Here is a 15,258-nt window from a genome sequence, read left to right as displayed (position 1 = left end):
CAGCCTGTCTCTAAATTTGACTCCACAGGCTCATCTTAAATAACTCATTTCCACTGCTCTCACTCTTGACTTGTGTTCTTCCAACAACGTCCAAGCTTCTCTTCCATACGTTAGAGTTGGTATCACAATACTGTCATGTAGTAACTTTTTCACTTCCATGCTCACTTTCCTGTTTCTTATCACTGCTTTCAAAGAACCAACAACCTTTCTTCCCTGCTGTACCCTTTCAAGCACTTCATCCTCCAAACCTCCATCCTTACTCATCACACTACCCAAGTACTTAAACGTACTCACATTTTCCTATTCCTCACCATCCAACCTCGCTGTACATTCACTGACTTCACCTCTCTCAAAGACCATCACTTTACTCTTCCCTACATTCACCTTTAGATTTCGTTTCTTACACACTCTCCCAAACTCATCCACCAAGCCTTGCAGCTCCCCTACGTCTTCACTCAACAACACAGTATCATCTGCAAACAACAGTACAGGGAGTTTCCAAACACTATCCTCTCTCACCAGGGCCACTCCAACAACCACTACCCTACCTTGTACCTCTTTTATTACCCCATCCATGTACAGATTGAACAACCATGGAGACATGACACATCCCTGTTTCAAGCCAACTTTCAAAGAGAAAAATTCACTTAGTTCACCATCCACACGCACTGCAGCCTTCGCACCATCATACATACTCTTCACAGCATTCAACAACTTCCCATCTACTTCATATATTCTTAACACTTTCCACAATCCTTGGCTATCCACCCTGTCATATGCTTTCTCCAAATCCATGAAGGCCGCATACAACTTCTTTCCCTTCTCTAGAAACTTTTCCACTAAAGATCTAAGAATGAATATCTGATCTACACAACCTCTTCCCTTCCTAAAGCCTCCTTGTTCTTCTCCAGCTAATTTCTCTGTTCTTTCTCTAACTCTGTCAATAAGTATCCTACCATACACTTTTCCTATTATACTAAGAAGACAAATGCCCCTATGATTACCACACACTTCTTTTTCCCCTTTTCCTTTGTGTAAGAGAATAATTATACCTGATTTCCAATCCTCCGGGACTCTACGTTCCTCCCAGGCCAATCTGCACATGTTCCACATCCATTCTACTACTATCTCTCCCCCATGCTTCAGCATTTCACCACACACTCCATCAATTCCTGGGGCTTTGCCCGATTTAACTTTCTTCATTGCTTCCACAACTTCTATCCTACTGATTTCTTCCTGTCTTCTCACCTCCCTCCTTCTCCCAGCCATTCCCCAGCCACTTATACTCGCATTACTTCCATCCTCAATGTTCAAGAATTCCTTAAAGTGTTCTCTCCATCTGCTTACTTTTTCTCCCTTCTCCACTAGTAATCTACCATTTTTATCTTTCACTCCCCTTCTAACTTCACTTCCACCCTGTCTTACTCTTTTCACCTCTTTCCATAACATTTTCTTACAGTCCCTCCACTTTACACTCAAATTCCTTCCAAATTCCTCATCCACTCTCTTCTTACTTTCTCTTACTAATCTTTTCACCTCTCTCTTTCTTTCTACATATAACTCTCTCTTCCGCCTTATAAAGAAAATAAATCGTTACTGTGAAGTTTTTTTTTTTATATATTATATAATTTATGGAGTATTTCAAGGTAATATAAAATTGTTAATATCTTAACATTCGACAATGTAAAGTTGAAGGTTTAAATGTTTGGCATATGCACTTTTCTTACTTGCCATACCTCAGAGCTCTTCATATTCTGGTTTGAGTATAGTACAGTTCTGTACCTTATTCAGGTGTGTGAGTTGTAGGAACCTCAGAGTATTAATTGTCAGTATGGTTTTGTACTTCACTCACTATATAGTCATAAACACTACGAAATCATTACAATGCTTTGATTTCTGCATGCATCGCTCATTGTGCAGACACCTTTTCCTCTTTCTTGATTCACCAGCATAGGGAAGGATTAATTCTGGCTATCACTTTTTCTCCAAGGATAAGATTTGGTCATGTTGTTGACCTCATATGGATTGATACAAATACAGATGCATGAGTCAGGATGATGATTATATTAATTTTTGTGTCCTATTTATTTACAGGATTTACCTTTTTATTATTGTTTTTCTTAATAAACCCATTGCTACATGAAGAAAATATTTGGATGACGATGATCTGTCCATTACAGCTGGCGGTACGAGGTTCCAGACGAACATCTCCAACAGTCGTGTGGCCATCCGTCAGATGTTGGGTCAGCGCCACCCTACTGGGCCACCCATGATGGGAACCACAGGCCAGCAGGGCAACCCACCTTTCTCATCCATGACTCCGGCTCCACCTCCCATGGCCAATATGGGCAGACAGGGACTCATCAGGTAAACTGTTATACCCTTTATACTCCACATAGCTTGAAATTTCCATCTATCCATCTTGAATGCTGAGCTACAGTACAGTAACAATAGAATATGGTGCCAGTCACAAAGAAGTGCTGTGGAAAATATGTAGAGCTATCCTATTGTCTTATTCTGCCTCTGAGCTTTGTGAAATACAGTAAGCTGCAAAAGGACATATGTATGGATCAAATTAAGGTAGAAAGACTCTACATTTGTGAGCTGGCCAGGCTTGTGAAGTTAGTCATTTTATGCCAGTCCAGTAACTGGTACATTTGTTCATACTTGACAAAGAGATATAACCCTTTCAGCTCAGTGGATGGTCAAGTGTCATCTCATTGAATGATAGCTAAGTTTGATTATTAACCAAGGGGACTCATTGTTACCTTATAGCTAAGGCCAAATTTGATGTAACCACAACTTAATGCTGGTAACCTACTCATTTTGTGGAAGTGGCCTATTTCTGCCAGGTGAAAGCAAACTGATTATTTTCATTTTATTCCAGTCCTAGTAGTGTTGTTAGATCATTCATATAGTAGATATATTGTATGTTAATACTGTAACATTGCATGTTATGAAAATTGGCTGGGGAAATGGTAACTGCACTCACCATGCATGTCATATTTCACATTTTGGTCCATGTTCATCATCATCATCCTGACCATTTTCCCTTCTAAGAAAAAACTAGATAAAATGGATATTATCATGACTGTAAGTACTGTTGAGAGAACAAAATATGTGCTGATCATAGTACAGAGGATAGTATAAAGAATGTAAGTATTGTTCAGAGAACAAACTGTGTGCTTATCATAATAAAGTTGGTAGTATCATAAATGTAAATGTGGTACCTAGCTGTTCAGAGTAGATACAAAATTTGTGCTGATCCTATTAAATGGTTGAACAGGTCAGGATTGCGAGGAGGCCTTGCAGGACCACAGCAGGGGGCCATGTATGGTAGTGGTGGAGTGATGCAACCTGGCCCTATGCCTCAGGGAATGCCTGGCCAAGGTGGTCAGATGTATCCCTTGGGTGCCGGTGGCCCTAATGGCCCCCCTGGTGGACCTGGGGGGCCAGGGCAGGGTGGCATGGCCCAGTATGGATCATTCCAGCCGGGTCCAATGACGAGTGGACAGATGATGAATCAGGGACCAGGTGGAGGCAGTGTACCTGGAGGTCCTGGTGGCCCATCTACAACCATGATGAGTCAGGGCTACCAACCAGGCTACCAAGGTACACCCACCATGATGGGCATGAGACAACAGCAGCCTGGTGCATACATCACACAGGGCATCACTCAACCTCAGATGGTTCAGAGACCTCAATATATCCAGGTTAGTCTTACATTCACGGGTTGTATAACACAGGGTATTACTCAACCTCAGATGGTATTGAGACCTCAGTATATCCAAGTTAGTCTCACATTCACGTGTTATACATTATCCTCCTATGCAGTACACTTAATCCTCAAGTACCATGGGCAATAGGGACTGGACAAGGACCTTGGTACTCAAATCCGTGCCACTCAGTATGTTTGCATGTATAATGGTACAATATGTTCTGGCAACTTTCCGAAACTCTCTTTTTTTACGCCTTCACACCAGCTTACCCCACGTCAATTACCCCCACATATACCCACCATCAAGTAAAACACTGAAAGAGATATAACTCTTGTAATTAAGACCAGTGGTATTAAAAACAGCATCAACAAAAACAAAAGTTGGGCTGGGTACCCCTTTGTTATTGATACGTAGCTCCCCGGCTTTCTCCCCCCCCCCCTCCGCCCGTGTGGTTGTCAAAGTTTTGCCCTGTCTCGTATCACGTGGCCTTGAGGAGAGACAGTGGGCTGTATGCTTAGACAAAAATTTACTGGTTGGGGCCCTTGCAGTTTTAGAAGATTAAATGGCACAAAAATGTTTGCTAACATGAAAAATTACACTTTCATACATGTGTTCTCCTAAGGTAGCATTCAGTTTTACATTCTTTGTTCTATTTCACGCTTTGCAACACATTTTGGACTGACTGAGCACATAGCTAGTTGTTCATTCTTTGATGCTCCACGTAATGAACTATGAGCTTCTCAGTCAGCTTCAGGACACCATATGAACTTTCACTGCTGCCAGATTTGCATCACTGGGGTTCCCATGCACATTCATTATCTTCTCCTAGTCCTTCCTATCTGTCTATCTATCTGTTTATTGCCAGACGCCTCAATCCCGTTCGGGGTGGCCACAAACAAATCGTCTCCACGTCGCCCTGTGCCCCGCCATTTCATTGCCCCGCTCCCAACTCACCCCCCCCTCTCTCATATACCTCTCCACCCCATCCCTCCATCTCATCCATTGAGGAAGTGTGTGCTGTGATCCATGAAAATCATCACCTGATTGTCCGTGAAGTTTCTGAAGAAATAGGCATCTGTAAAAGTTCGTGCTGTACATTTTTAACTGAAAAACTGAAGATGCATCATGTTGCCGCAAAATTTGTGTCATTTCTGTTGACAGATGAGGAAAAAGAGAACCATGTCACAGTCAGTCATAAGACGTTTGATTGAATGCCGATGAAAACACTCTAATGTCATAACAGGTTATGAAAAGTGTGTGTATGGCTATGATGCCGAAACAAAAGGGCAGTCATTGCATTGGGTTGGAACATCATTACCATGACCAAAAACAAAGCACATCAGAGTTACCCAAATGTGAAGATGGTGTTGACCGTCTTTTTTATATTGGAAGGGCTTTGTTCATCATGAGTTTGTTCCTCATGGTCAGACAGTCAATAGTTTTGCTTGGACATCTTGAAGCATTTGAGGGAGGCAGTGTGAAAGAAAAGGCTTGAGGGGAAGACAAACAATACCTAAATGCTGTGCTATGATAATGCACCAGTTCACATTTTGCTCCTTATCCATGACATTTTGGCGATGCATGAGATGACTGTCATCCCCCAGCCACCCTGCTCTCCTGAGTTGGTCCCAGTGGACTCCTACCCCTTCCTCCACTTGAAATCCACCCTAAAAGGTTGCCAATTTTCAGATGATAGAAGAGATAAAATTCACCAAGTGCACTAAACACATGTTCACCCAAATGTGTGTAAGTTGTTGAGTAAGTGATGTGGCGTGATGGGCTAGTCACTGCTACACAGCACTCCTGTTGTGATCACACTATGCCAGCTAGTTAGTGCGCAATATAAAAAGTTTGATTTCCTTTTGGACAGACCACACATTTATTCCAAAGTACTAGTACAGATTATTTAGTCTAGGATGTATGCAGGCAAAAAGCTACTTGAAGTGAAACAATTCTCATTCAAGACAGTGCAGTTGTCAGCACAAAATAACATTGATTTCTCACTTCAATACAAGTTTTAATGAATTAAGGGCAAGTTAAAGTGGAAAAACAAGTATTCATTTATCAGCAGTTTTAAGTGAGAATGAACTGTATGCATGACCTTTCTTTGAATTAATTGATGTGTTATGGTTTGAAGAGTTAGTGAATGTGTGTGTGGCCCATTTTAACTGGGGCATACTGTGATTAGTTCTCCCTCCCCCCCTCCTTTTTTTTTTTTTATAGCCTTATTAATAGGTGGGAAAAAGAGGTGTGGATGATGATACTGATGTTCATATGGCAGGGTCCAGGTGGTAATGGCAGCTTAGGAATGATGAGTGGCACTCAGGGATACACCCGTCCGGGCATGCAGACAATGGGACCAGGCCAGACCATGGGGCCAGGTGGGCAGAGCATGGGACCAGGACCAGGAGGCCAGGCCATGGGGCCAGGTGCCCAGACAATGGGTCCTGGTGGACAAACATTAGGTCCAGGTGGACAACCCATGGGTCCAGGTGGCCAGGGAATGGGACCAACCAGTGCCAGTCTAATGAGGCAGCGCATGATGCTTGGCCCAGGACCAACCTCAGGGCCTCAGACTGGACCAGGTGGACCGGGCCAGAGCGGAGCCTTACTTTCACACCTTCAGCGACCTATGGCTGGAGTCCAGCCACAACAGCAACAGCAGCAGCAGCAACAGCAACAGCAGCAGCAACAACAGCAACAACAACAGCAGCAACAACAGCAGCAACAGCAGCAACAACAACAGCAGCAGCAACAACAGCAGCAACAGCAGCAGCAGCAGCAACAACAACAACAGATGATGCATCCTACCTCTCAAGGACTTGGGTACCCTCAGCAACCTCCATACTGAGACCTGGTGCTCCCATTTTCACAGTAATAGGCCTAAGGGTCGATGTATTAGTGGCTGTGGTAATTTTGTAGTACTTCCTCCATAGCAGTTTAATCTGCACATTACAATGCACTTGTTTGTTATTGATGAGTGCTGTGTTGATATTAAACAAAGTGCATAACATATGAGAAAAATTGAAAGATGTTTTGTGCAAAATAAATTGCCAAGCAAGAGGTGCTATGAAGCCTCCTATGTCATTTAGAAAACAGCCTTATGTATCACACAAGTTATATTTATATATATAGCCTATTTACCAGTACCTGGGCCATGATGGCCTTCAAGTAAAATCATGATCTTACTGTACGTGTTATTTCATCCATTCATCCTTCATAGTCTTATATTGCCCCATTAGGAGGGCAGGAGCTAGGGCTAGGCTACTTTGTCCAGACATTAGAAGCTAGAATTAGCAGGCAGTTTCCTTTGAGCACTATTGTGTAACCCCAGCCATTCCTCAGATGTAAACCCTTGTGGATCTAATCTGCTTTACATTCCTTTATTAATTTTCATTAAGTACCTAAGGTAACATGTAGGGTGAGGTAACTGGTAGCCTGGATGATGCATGGGCCTTCTGTTCTAAGACAGTGGTTGAATCGACTCCCCAAAGACTTAAAGGCATACTGGTAAGTTACAGAGATGACCACCATGGCTAAGTACCTCTTAGCGTCTGCCCTGACCTTTACCTTTTCCTTTCCACAAGGGAGTGTACTACACATGTCCTTTTTGGTAGACCCTTTCTTAGTGGCAGCCATTTGAGATATCATGGACAGTTTGGGTGACGTTAGGTTTGGGTGAAGTTAGGCTAAGTTAGGTCTGGATGAGGTTAGGTCAGGTTAGGCTATGGTGAGACTAGGTTCTTAACATCATTTCTGCAAAATTTATATACAACTCCACCTCTTCTCCTCACAGCCACCTCATCCTAACCAACATCTAGCTGTTTAAGGCAACTAACAGCAACCCTTGTTCTGTATTCTCATGCGCATACTGATTAATCCACACCAGATGTGGCAGTTGTGCATATGTATATAATGAGGATTATTCTTTCTCTACACTGTTGTGACAGCTATGTGGGCAGTCTTTGATCAGTTAAGAGCTGTTGGGTTAAGCATGTGTTAGTGTGTGACAGTCAGAACCTGGGAAATAAGATTTGTAACCTATATCAGAATCTTGCTTTAAAACATTATAGAAACATAACTCCAAGTGTGAAAAGAGTGTACAAATGCAGTGAAGGGCAACAAACAGTGATAATTATATGGTATTATAAGAATACAACATCCATCCATCCATCCATCATCCAATCCTACATTGCCCCATGAGGAGCTTAGGAGCCCAGGGCTAGGCAGTTGATCCTAACATTTAAGATGAGAGTGACCAGCCTCACTCATCCCTGAGTGGCATTACGTGAGCAATAAACCCCAACCACCCCTTGGATATAAACCTTCACCGGCTCAATCCGATTGGAGCACAATAATTACCCACTAAACCACCAGGCGCCAAAATTTGGTTATTTGGTTACCATCCAGCATAGTAAATGGTTTCCTGGTGTACAGGAAACCATTTGGCTTGTCATTCAGTGTAGAGTCACCCACGGGCAGAAGGAAGAGGAAAGAATGAAGGAATGAAAGACAGAAGAGGGAGTGTAAAGTCACCCGCAGGCAGAAAGACGATGAAAGAATGAAGGAAAGAAAGACCGAAGAAGATGGAAGGAAAGAAGGATGGAGGAGAGGACAGGGCAGACACCCGAGAGCAGCACTACATTGAGTGAGTGGATGGTGAGTGCCCCCACCTACCACAATAAAATGGCAATTTTTAAAATTTCCAGTGGATGACCAACAAAATTCACACAGGAAATAGTGGAAGCAATATACACTGGGGTGAGATGGTGATTATGTGGATGAGAAGTGGGCTGCTGACTGAAAGACATGAGATCAATCCTAGTTTTGGGCACAGAATAATTTTGGGATGTAAATTTTGTGTGCTGATCCAGAAGACCTACCAGCATATCATAGAGTAACACCATACAATCCAATCAGACAAGGCCTTAATGCGGCAGTCGTATTATGTGTACAGTAATGATAGTGGGTATTATTGTCCAGGTGGTGACATGAATGTGTATGGTGCCATCTCTGGCATGTAGGACTGATGGATCTCAAGGAATGGGATGTCTTGTCAGTGGCCATAGTTGGATATTTAGTGAAACATATTCAAGAACAGGGCTGTACCCAAAGGGTACTTCTTCACTAAATGTGATATATATATACAGCATGGTCCAGTACCCTCCTGTGTTGTGGGACAGCTCATTCTGCTGGTGTGAATAGTGCAGTTTTGCTGCTTCATTCAGTTACCAAACTAATTAGTCATGCAAACAAGGGGTACTGGAGAGGGACACCTTCATGCAATGGCACCAGTATAAATGAGTGGCTCTTCTGTCCAGTTTTAAAAACATTCCTTACCTCCCTGTCTTTTGAAAGGAGACCAGTGGACTGCCAGAGAAGGGCAGCTTCAGCCTGCAGTCCTAGGGTTCATGTTACAAATGAAGCTGGGCTGTGACTGCTACTACTGCTGTTACAGTTCTGCATAATGCAGACACTATACTTATGAAAAGGGTTATGACAAGTAGAAAATGGTGCTGGGAAGACATTGGTAATGGTAACTTAGCCCTCCCAACACAAGAATTGAGAGTTGCAATATAATCAGGCCACACTAAACAATTGTTTGCTGTGTGATAAATCACTGTAATGACAAACTAAAAGTTAGACCCAGTTTCGTGATAGCAACAAGGAAATTCACAAGAATGATGATTGTGATCGTTCACATTGATTGTATTGCTTAGAAAGGCTTCAACACCAACGTGCTTGCATACTTTGGCATTGGTCACCTAATGGTGGTACTTTTTTTTTTTTTCCCCCTCTCACAACGCTTCACTCTGCACCCAGTTGTCATCGTCTGTCCTCTCAGTGTGCCCACACCATCTCAGTCTAACCCTCCTCATCACAACAACAATACATGCAAATCCCATCCCTTCTCTCAGCTCTTCACTTGCACTCCTAGCCTGCCCATGCCTCATATTCAAGGACGCATTACTCATCCGTCTAATTATTTTCACTTCTGTATGTTTGTGCTTACGAATATGTTCTTCCTTTACTGCCCAGATCTCTACCATACACCATTTTACTTCTAACACATGCCACTTACAAAGATCCCTTAGCACAGAGGGAGAGCCCTCTCTTGTTAGGAGAGGCTACAGCTCCTTGAACTTCCACCTAGTACTCTTTATCCCCACCACAGATCTAGATCCAGCTGTACCTCTAGCGCATGACATGCTTTTACCCTAGGCAGGGGTGCTAACCATCCACTCACTCGATGTAGTGTTGCTTTGGATGTCTGCCCTTTCCTCTCTTCCTTCCTCTTGCCTTTCTTTCCTTCATTCTTTCCTCTTCCTTCTTCCTACAGGTGAATTTACACTCCCTCTTCTGTCCTTCTTTCTTTCCTCTTCCTTCTGCCTATGGGTGACTACACTGAGTGACAAGCCATATGTGTTCTGTACACCAGGAAACTATTTACTATGCTGGGTGGTAACTGTATAACCAAATTATGGCGCCTGGTGGTTTAGTGAGCAATTACGGCTATCCAGTCGGATTGAGCCGGTGAAGATTCATATTCAAGGGGTGGTTGGGTTTTATTGCTCATGCAGTGCCATCCAGGGATGAGTGAGTCTGGTCCCACTCATCATAAATATCAGGACCAACTTGCCTAGCCCCGGGCTTCTATGCTTCTCATGGGGCAGCATAGGATTGAATGATGGATGGATGGACAAAACTCTACACACTCAAGAGACTTACCAGCAAGATCAGTCATTTCACACCTGACAATCTCTACATGCTCTTTCTGACACACTGGAGACACAAACTCTTCATTATTTTGCAGCCTGCCTTTATTACCACTACATCTCCTATGCACCCATTTGTTGCAAACGCTACACAAGATGGAGTTACTTCCCACACCCTTGTAGCACTCTGCACATGGCCACACTCCCTTGGGTTTGACTGTACTGCCACCAGCCGTAGATATTATCACTTGTTTAATCTGCATTTTCACTCAGACCTTTGTGTCCCATTCTGTCTCTCCATTTCCTAAATATTTGCTCTTACCTCCCTTTCGTGCTCTGCAATTAACACCAGGTCATAAGCATACATCTCCTATGGGAGTCAATTTCTTAAGTCATGTGAGAGAGCTTCAAGCACCATGACAAACAAGACGGAGCCTTGATGCATGTCAAGATTCTTGAAAAACTCTTCACTCTAATCTCCATTCACTCTTACCTGGGTGCAATTACCCACACACATAACCATAACCACTCTAACCAGCCACTCCTCAATCCCAGGCTTTCTCCTTGACCACTTCACCATCTCCCTAGGGTCTCTGTCAAAGGCCTTTTCCAAATCAGCAAAAACAAAGCACTGTACAGCTTTCTTTTCTTTCCTATATATTTTTTCAAGGTCCAAGTAAAATGGAGAAATAGAAGAAGGGAAGGACGGGAGGAAGGAGTAGATGTAAGGAGGGTGGAAAGGTTACAAGAGGATGAGGAAAAGGCAGAATATAAGAGAGAAGTGGAGGAACGATTGGGTAAATATGAAATGGAGCAGATGGGAGATGTGGAAGGTGTGTGCAAGATATTCACAGAGGATATATGTGCTGCATGTGAGGTGGTGTGTGGGGTGAAGAGAAGATGAAAGAGGGTGCAGGGAGCAGCATGGTGGAATGAAGAGGTGACTGGGGCACAAAAGAAGAAAGCATATAATGAATGGATGAGAAATAGGGGCGTGGAAGAAGATGAAAGACGGAAGAAAGAGTTATATGTTGAAATGAAGAGAGAGGTGAAAAGATTATTAAGAGAAAGTAAGAAGAGAGTGGATGAGGAAGGAATTTGAGTGTCAAGTGGAGGGAGTGTAAGAAAATGTTCTGGAAAGAGGTGAAGAGAGTCAGACAGGGTGGCAATGAAGTTAGTAGGGGAGTGAAAGATCAAAGTGCTATGTTCCTAGTTGAGAAGAAAGAAAAAATGAGCAGATGGAGAGAACACCTTAATGAACTGTTGAACATAGAGAATGAAAGTAATGTGAGTAAAAGTGGCTGGGGAATGGCTGGGAGAAGGAGGGAGGTGAGAAGACAGGAAGAAATCAGTAGGATGGAAATTGTGGAAGCAATGGGGAAAGCCCCAGGAACTGATGGAGTGTGTGGTGAAATGCTGAAGCATGGGGGAGAGATAGCAATAGAATGGATGTGGAAGATGTGCAGATTGGCCTGGGAGGAAGGTAGAGTCCCAGATGATTGGAAGTCAGGTATAATTATTCCCCTGTACAAAGGGAAAAGGGAAAAAGAAGTGTGTGATAATCATAGGGGCAATTGCCCTCCTAGTGTAATAGGAAAAGTGTACGGTAGGATACTTATTGAGTGAGTTAAGGAAATAACAGAGGAATTGGTTGGAGAAGAACAGGGAGGCTTTAGGAAGGGAAGTGGTTGTGTAGATCAAATATTCATTCTTAGATCTTTAGTGGAAAAGTGTCTAGAGAAGGGAAAGAAGTTGTATGCGGCCTTCATGGATTTGGAGAAAGCATATCACAGGGTGGATAGACAAGGATTGTGGAAAGTATTAAGAATATATGGAGTAGATGGGAAGTTGCTGAATGCTGCGAAGAGTATGTATGAGGGTGCTAAGGCTGCAGTGCGTGTGGATAGTGAACTGAGTGAGTTTTTCTGTTTGAAGGTTGGGTTGAAAAAGAGATGTGTCATGTCTCCATGGTTGTTCAGTCTGTATATGGATGGGGTTATAAAAGAGATACAAGGTTGGGCAGTGGATGTTGGAGTGGCCCTAATGAGAGAGGGCAGTGTTTGGAAACTCCCTGTACTGTTGTTTGCAGATGATACTGTGTTGTTAAGTGAAGACGAAAGGGAGCTGCAAGGCTTGGTGGATGAGTTTGGGAGAGTGTGTAGGAAATGGAATTTAAAGGTGAATGTAGGGAAGAGTAAAGTTATGGTCTTCGAGAGAGGTGAAGTCAGTGAATGTACAGTGAGGTTGGATGGTGAGGGAATGGAAATTTGTATGTTAAAGTACTTGGGTAGTGCGATGAGTAAGGATGGAGGTTTGGAGGGTGAAGTGCTTGAAAGTGTACAACAAGAGAGAAAGGCTGCTTGTTCCTTGAAGGCAGTGATAAGGAACAGGGAAGTGAGCATGGATGTAAAAAAAATTACTACATGACAGTATTGTGATGCCAACTCTGACGTATGGAAGTGAAGCTTGGACATTGTTGGAGGAACACAAGTCAAGAGTGAGGGCAGTGGAAATGAGTTCTTTGAGAAGAACCTGTGGAGTCACATGGAGAGACAGACCGACATATAAGAATGTGAAGGAACCTTGTGGTGTGGATGTGGATGTGATAGGAAGCATTAGGAGAAACACACTGAGCTGGTTTGGCCATGTGTAGAGGATGGAGATTGAAAAACTGACGAGGAGAGTGTATGTGAGTAAGGTGGAGGAGGAGAGAGGGAGGGGAAGTCCAAGGAAGAGATGGAGGGATGGAGTGGAGAGGTATATGAGAGAGGGGGTGTGTGAATTGGGAGCAGGGCAGTGAAATGGCAGGGGACAGGGTGGCGTGGAGGCGATTTGTTTGTGGCCACCCCGTATAAGGGATTTAGGCTTCTGGCAATAGATAGATAGATATTTTTTCTTGACGTCAGACAATGAATATGACATCAGTGGTCCCTTTCATTTCATATCGTTTCATTTATAAAGGCTCCAACATGCTTATGTCAGCCTTGGTCATCTAATGGTGGCACTCCATGCTGCTCGATCTCCAGCAGCCTCCCTGTTCAGTCCCTTATTTCTGAGGTAGCACTCTGTGACCTTGTCCCAGGTCGTTTTAGGTCTGCCTCTCACAACCTTCCCCCCAATGTTAACACTTCTTTCTTTCTGCACCCAATTTTCAAGCCCTGTCCTCCCACATGTTTAAACCATCTCACTCTGCCTCTCCTCAACACCAGTACACTCCAGTCCTAGCCTTCCTCCTTTCTGTTCCATCGTAAACCTAGCTCCCCTAGGCCTCACATTCAAGGATGCACTGCACATCCACCTAATCATTGTCTTTCTGTACATTTGAGCCTGCGAATATCCTCTTCCCTCACTGCCTAGGTCTCACTACCATACAGCATTATACTCCTAACACATTCCGCATACAAAGACCTCTTAGCGCAGATTTAGAGCCCTCTCAATGTCAAGAGAAGCAACAGCTCCCAGAACTTCTTCCAACCCGTCCTTACTTAGCCACAGAGCTGGCTTCAGCCCCACCTCCTGCACATAACATGTCTCCCAAGTAACAAGCCTTTTCCACACTCGAGAGAGATTTGCCAGCAAGATCAGTTCTTTCACGCCTGACAATCTCCACATGCTTTCCCCGACACACCACACACATGAAATCAGCATTATCATACAGTCAGCTTCTAATGCCACTACATCTCTTATGCACCCACTTTTTACAAACATTACACAATATGGAATTACCTTCCATGCCCTTGTGGCAAACCTCAAATGGCCGCTCTCCCTCTTCTCTGAGTATACTGCCACTAGCCCTAGATACCATCACCTTTGTTTTATCTGCAGTTACTCTCAAGCCCGTGTGTCCCACACCATCTGTCCACTTCCTAAATCTTTCCTTCACCTCCCTTCCATTCTCTGTAATCAACACATAAACCCAAACTACATCGTATGAATATTCACTCTTTCCCTTTCTTCTAAGACTGTCCATTACTTTTATTACTTGGTTCAAAAGTTTTATGCCTCTGTAATTTTCTCTTTCCAGGTCATCCCCCTTCCCCTCATACATGTTTCCACTCACACTTCAGACAGTCATCTGGGACGACACTCATAATAATCGAATTTATCAAATCAATAACTAAACCCACTCCTATATCTCCTGAGGCCTTCAACATTTCAGCAATCTACTGAGACATACCCGCCGCCTTCCCCAGCTGCATCCTGCGAATTTGCCTTGGTCACAGTAGTAGCGTCAATCAAAGGACAAGGGGAAACGCTGGATCGGCTGACTTTATATCTTCCCTCATCCAGCCAGATTTAACACCCTCTCATCACCTCAGAATGATATTTTCCTCCGACAAAAAACAGCTAGTTACAAATTGGTGAACAAGGCAATATAGTGTTGTGCTGGAAACTTCAGGCTCTGCACTAATGTTTGATCTGTCACATCAGTATACTTCTCTCAGCCAGCCCTTGATATCACCACCTATCTAAATCTTGTTATCTAACGCCTCTATACAAGGTGTAATGCAGCATTATCTACTGAATATTAACTCCTTTATATCCTGCCCTGGACGAAAGAAAATAGACAAATAATGTGACCACCACTTAACATTTCATTCTCCCTCCCCTCCCTCACTCCGCCTTGCACCATCATTCGTCCCCCCACCCACCTTCCCTTCTCTCTCTGACCACTCTCAGCCCCCCTTACTCTTCTGTGACTTGCCGCGCATGAAGGAGCCAGCCTGTTTCACGAGGTACCGGAGGATAGGTGATTATTTATGACCACGACTGTACCTGACTGATTAGTAGAGATACTACTTTTGCGAAGAATAACATACGGT

General features: G+C 43.5%; 1 protein-coding gene across 1 annotated transcript in view; it reads left to right on the top strand.

Annotated features, from left to right (window-relative positions):
• The window catches only part of kto (mediator complex subunit kohtalo), a 110,291-nt gene extending 103,466 nt beyond the window's left edge, over positions 1-6,825 (top strand). The window contains exons 38-40 of the mRNA XM_080286583.1: positions 2,181-2,367; positions 3,287-3,713; positions 6,001-6,825. Coding sequence (XP_080142709.1) covers positions 2,181-2,367; positions 3,287-3,713; positions 6,001-6,570 — 1,184 coding nt within the window. The 3' untranslated portion in view covers positions 6,571-6,825. The remainder of the gene's footprint in view (positions 1-2,180; positions 2,368-3,286; positions 3,714-6,000) is intronic.
• The last annotated feature ends 8,433 nt before the right edge of the window (positions 6,826-15,258 follow it).

Source organism: Coenobita brevimanus, chromosome 112 (genome assembly GCF_032717465.1).
Source record: "Coenobita brevimanus isolate Jiangsu-jjx chromosome 112, ASM3271746v2, whole genome shotgun sequence".
NCBI lineage: Eukaryota > Metazoa > Arthropoda > Malacostraca > Decapoda > Coenobitidae > Coenobita > Coenobita brevimanus.
Note: the sequence above shows the minus strand (reverse complement) of the source record. Positions and strands in the feature narration are given on the sequence as shown.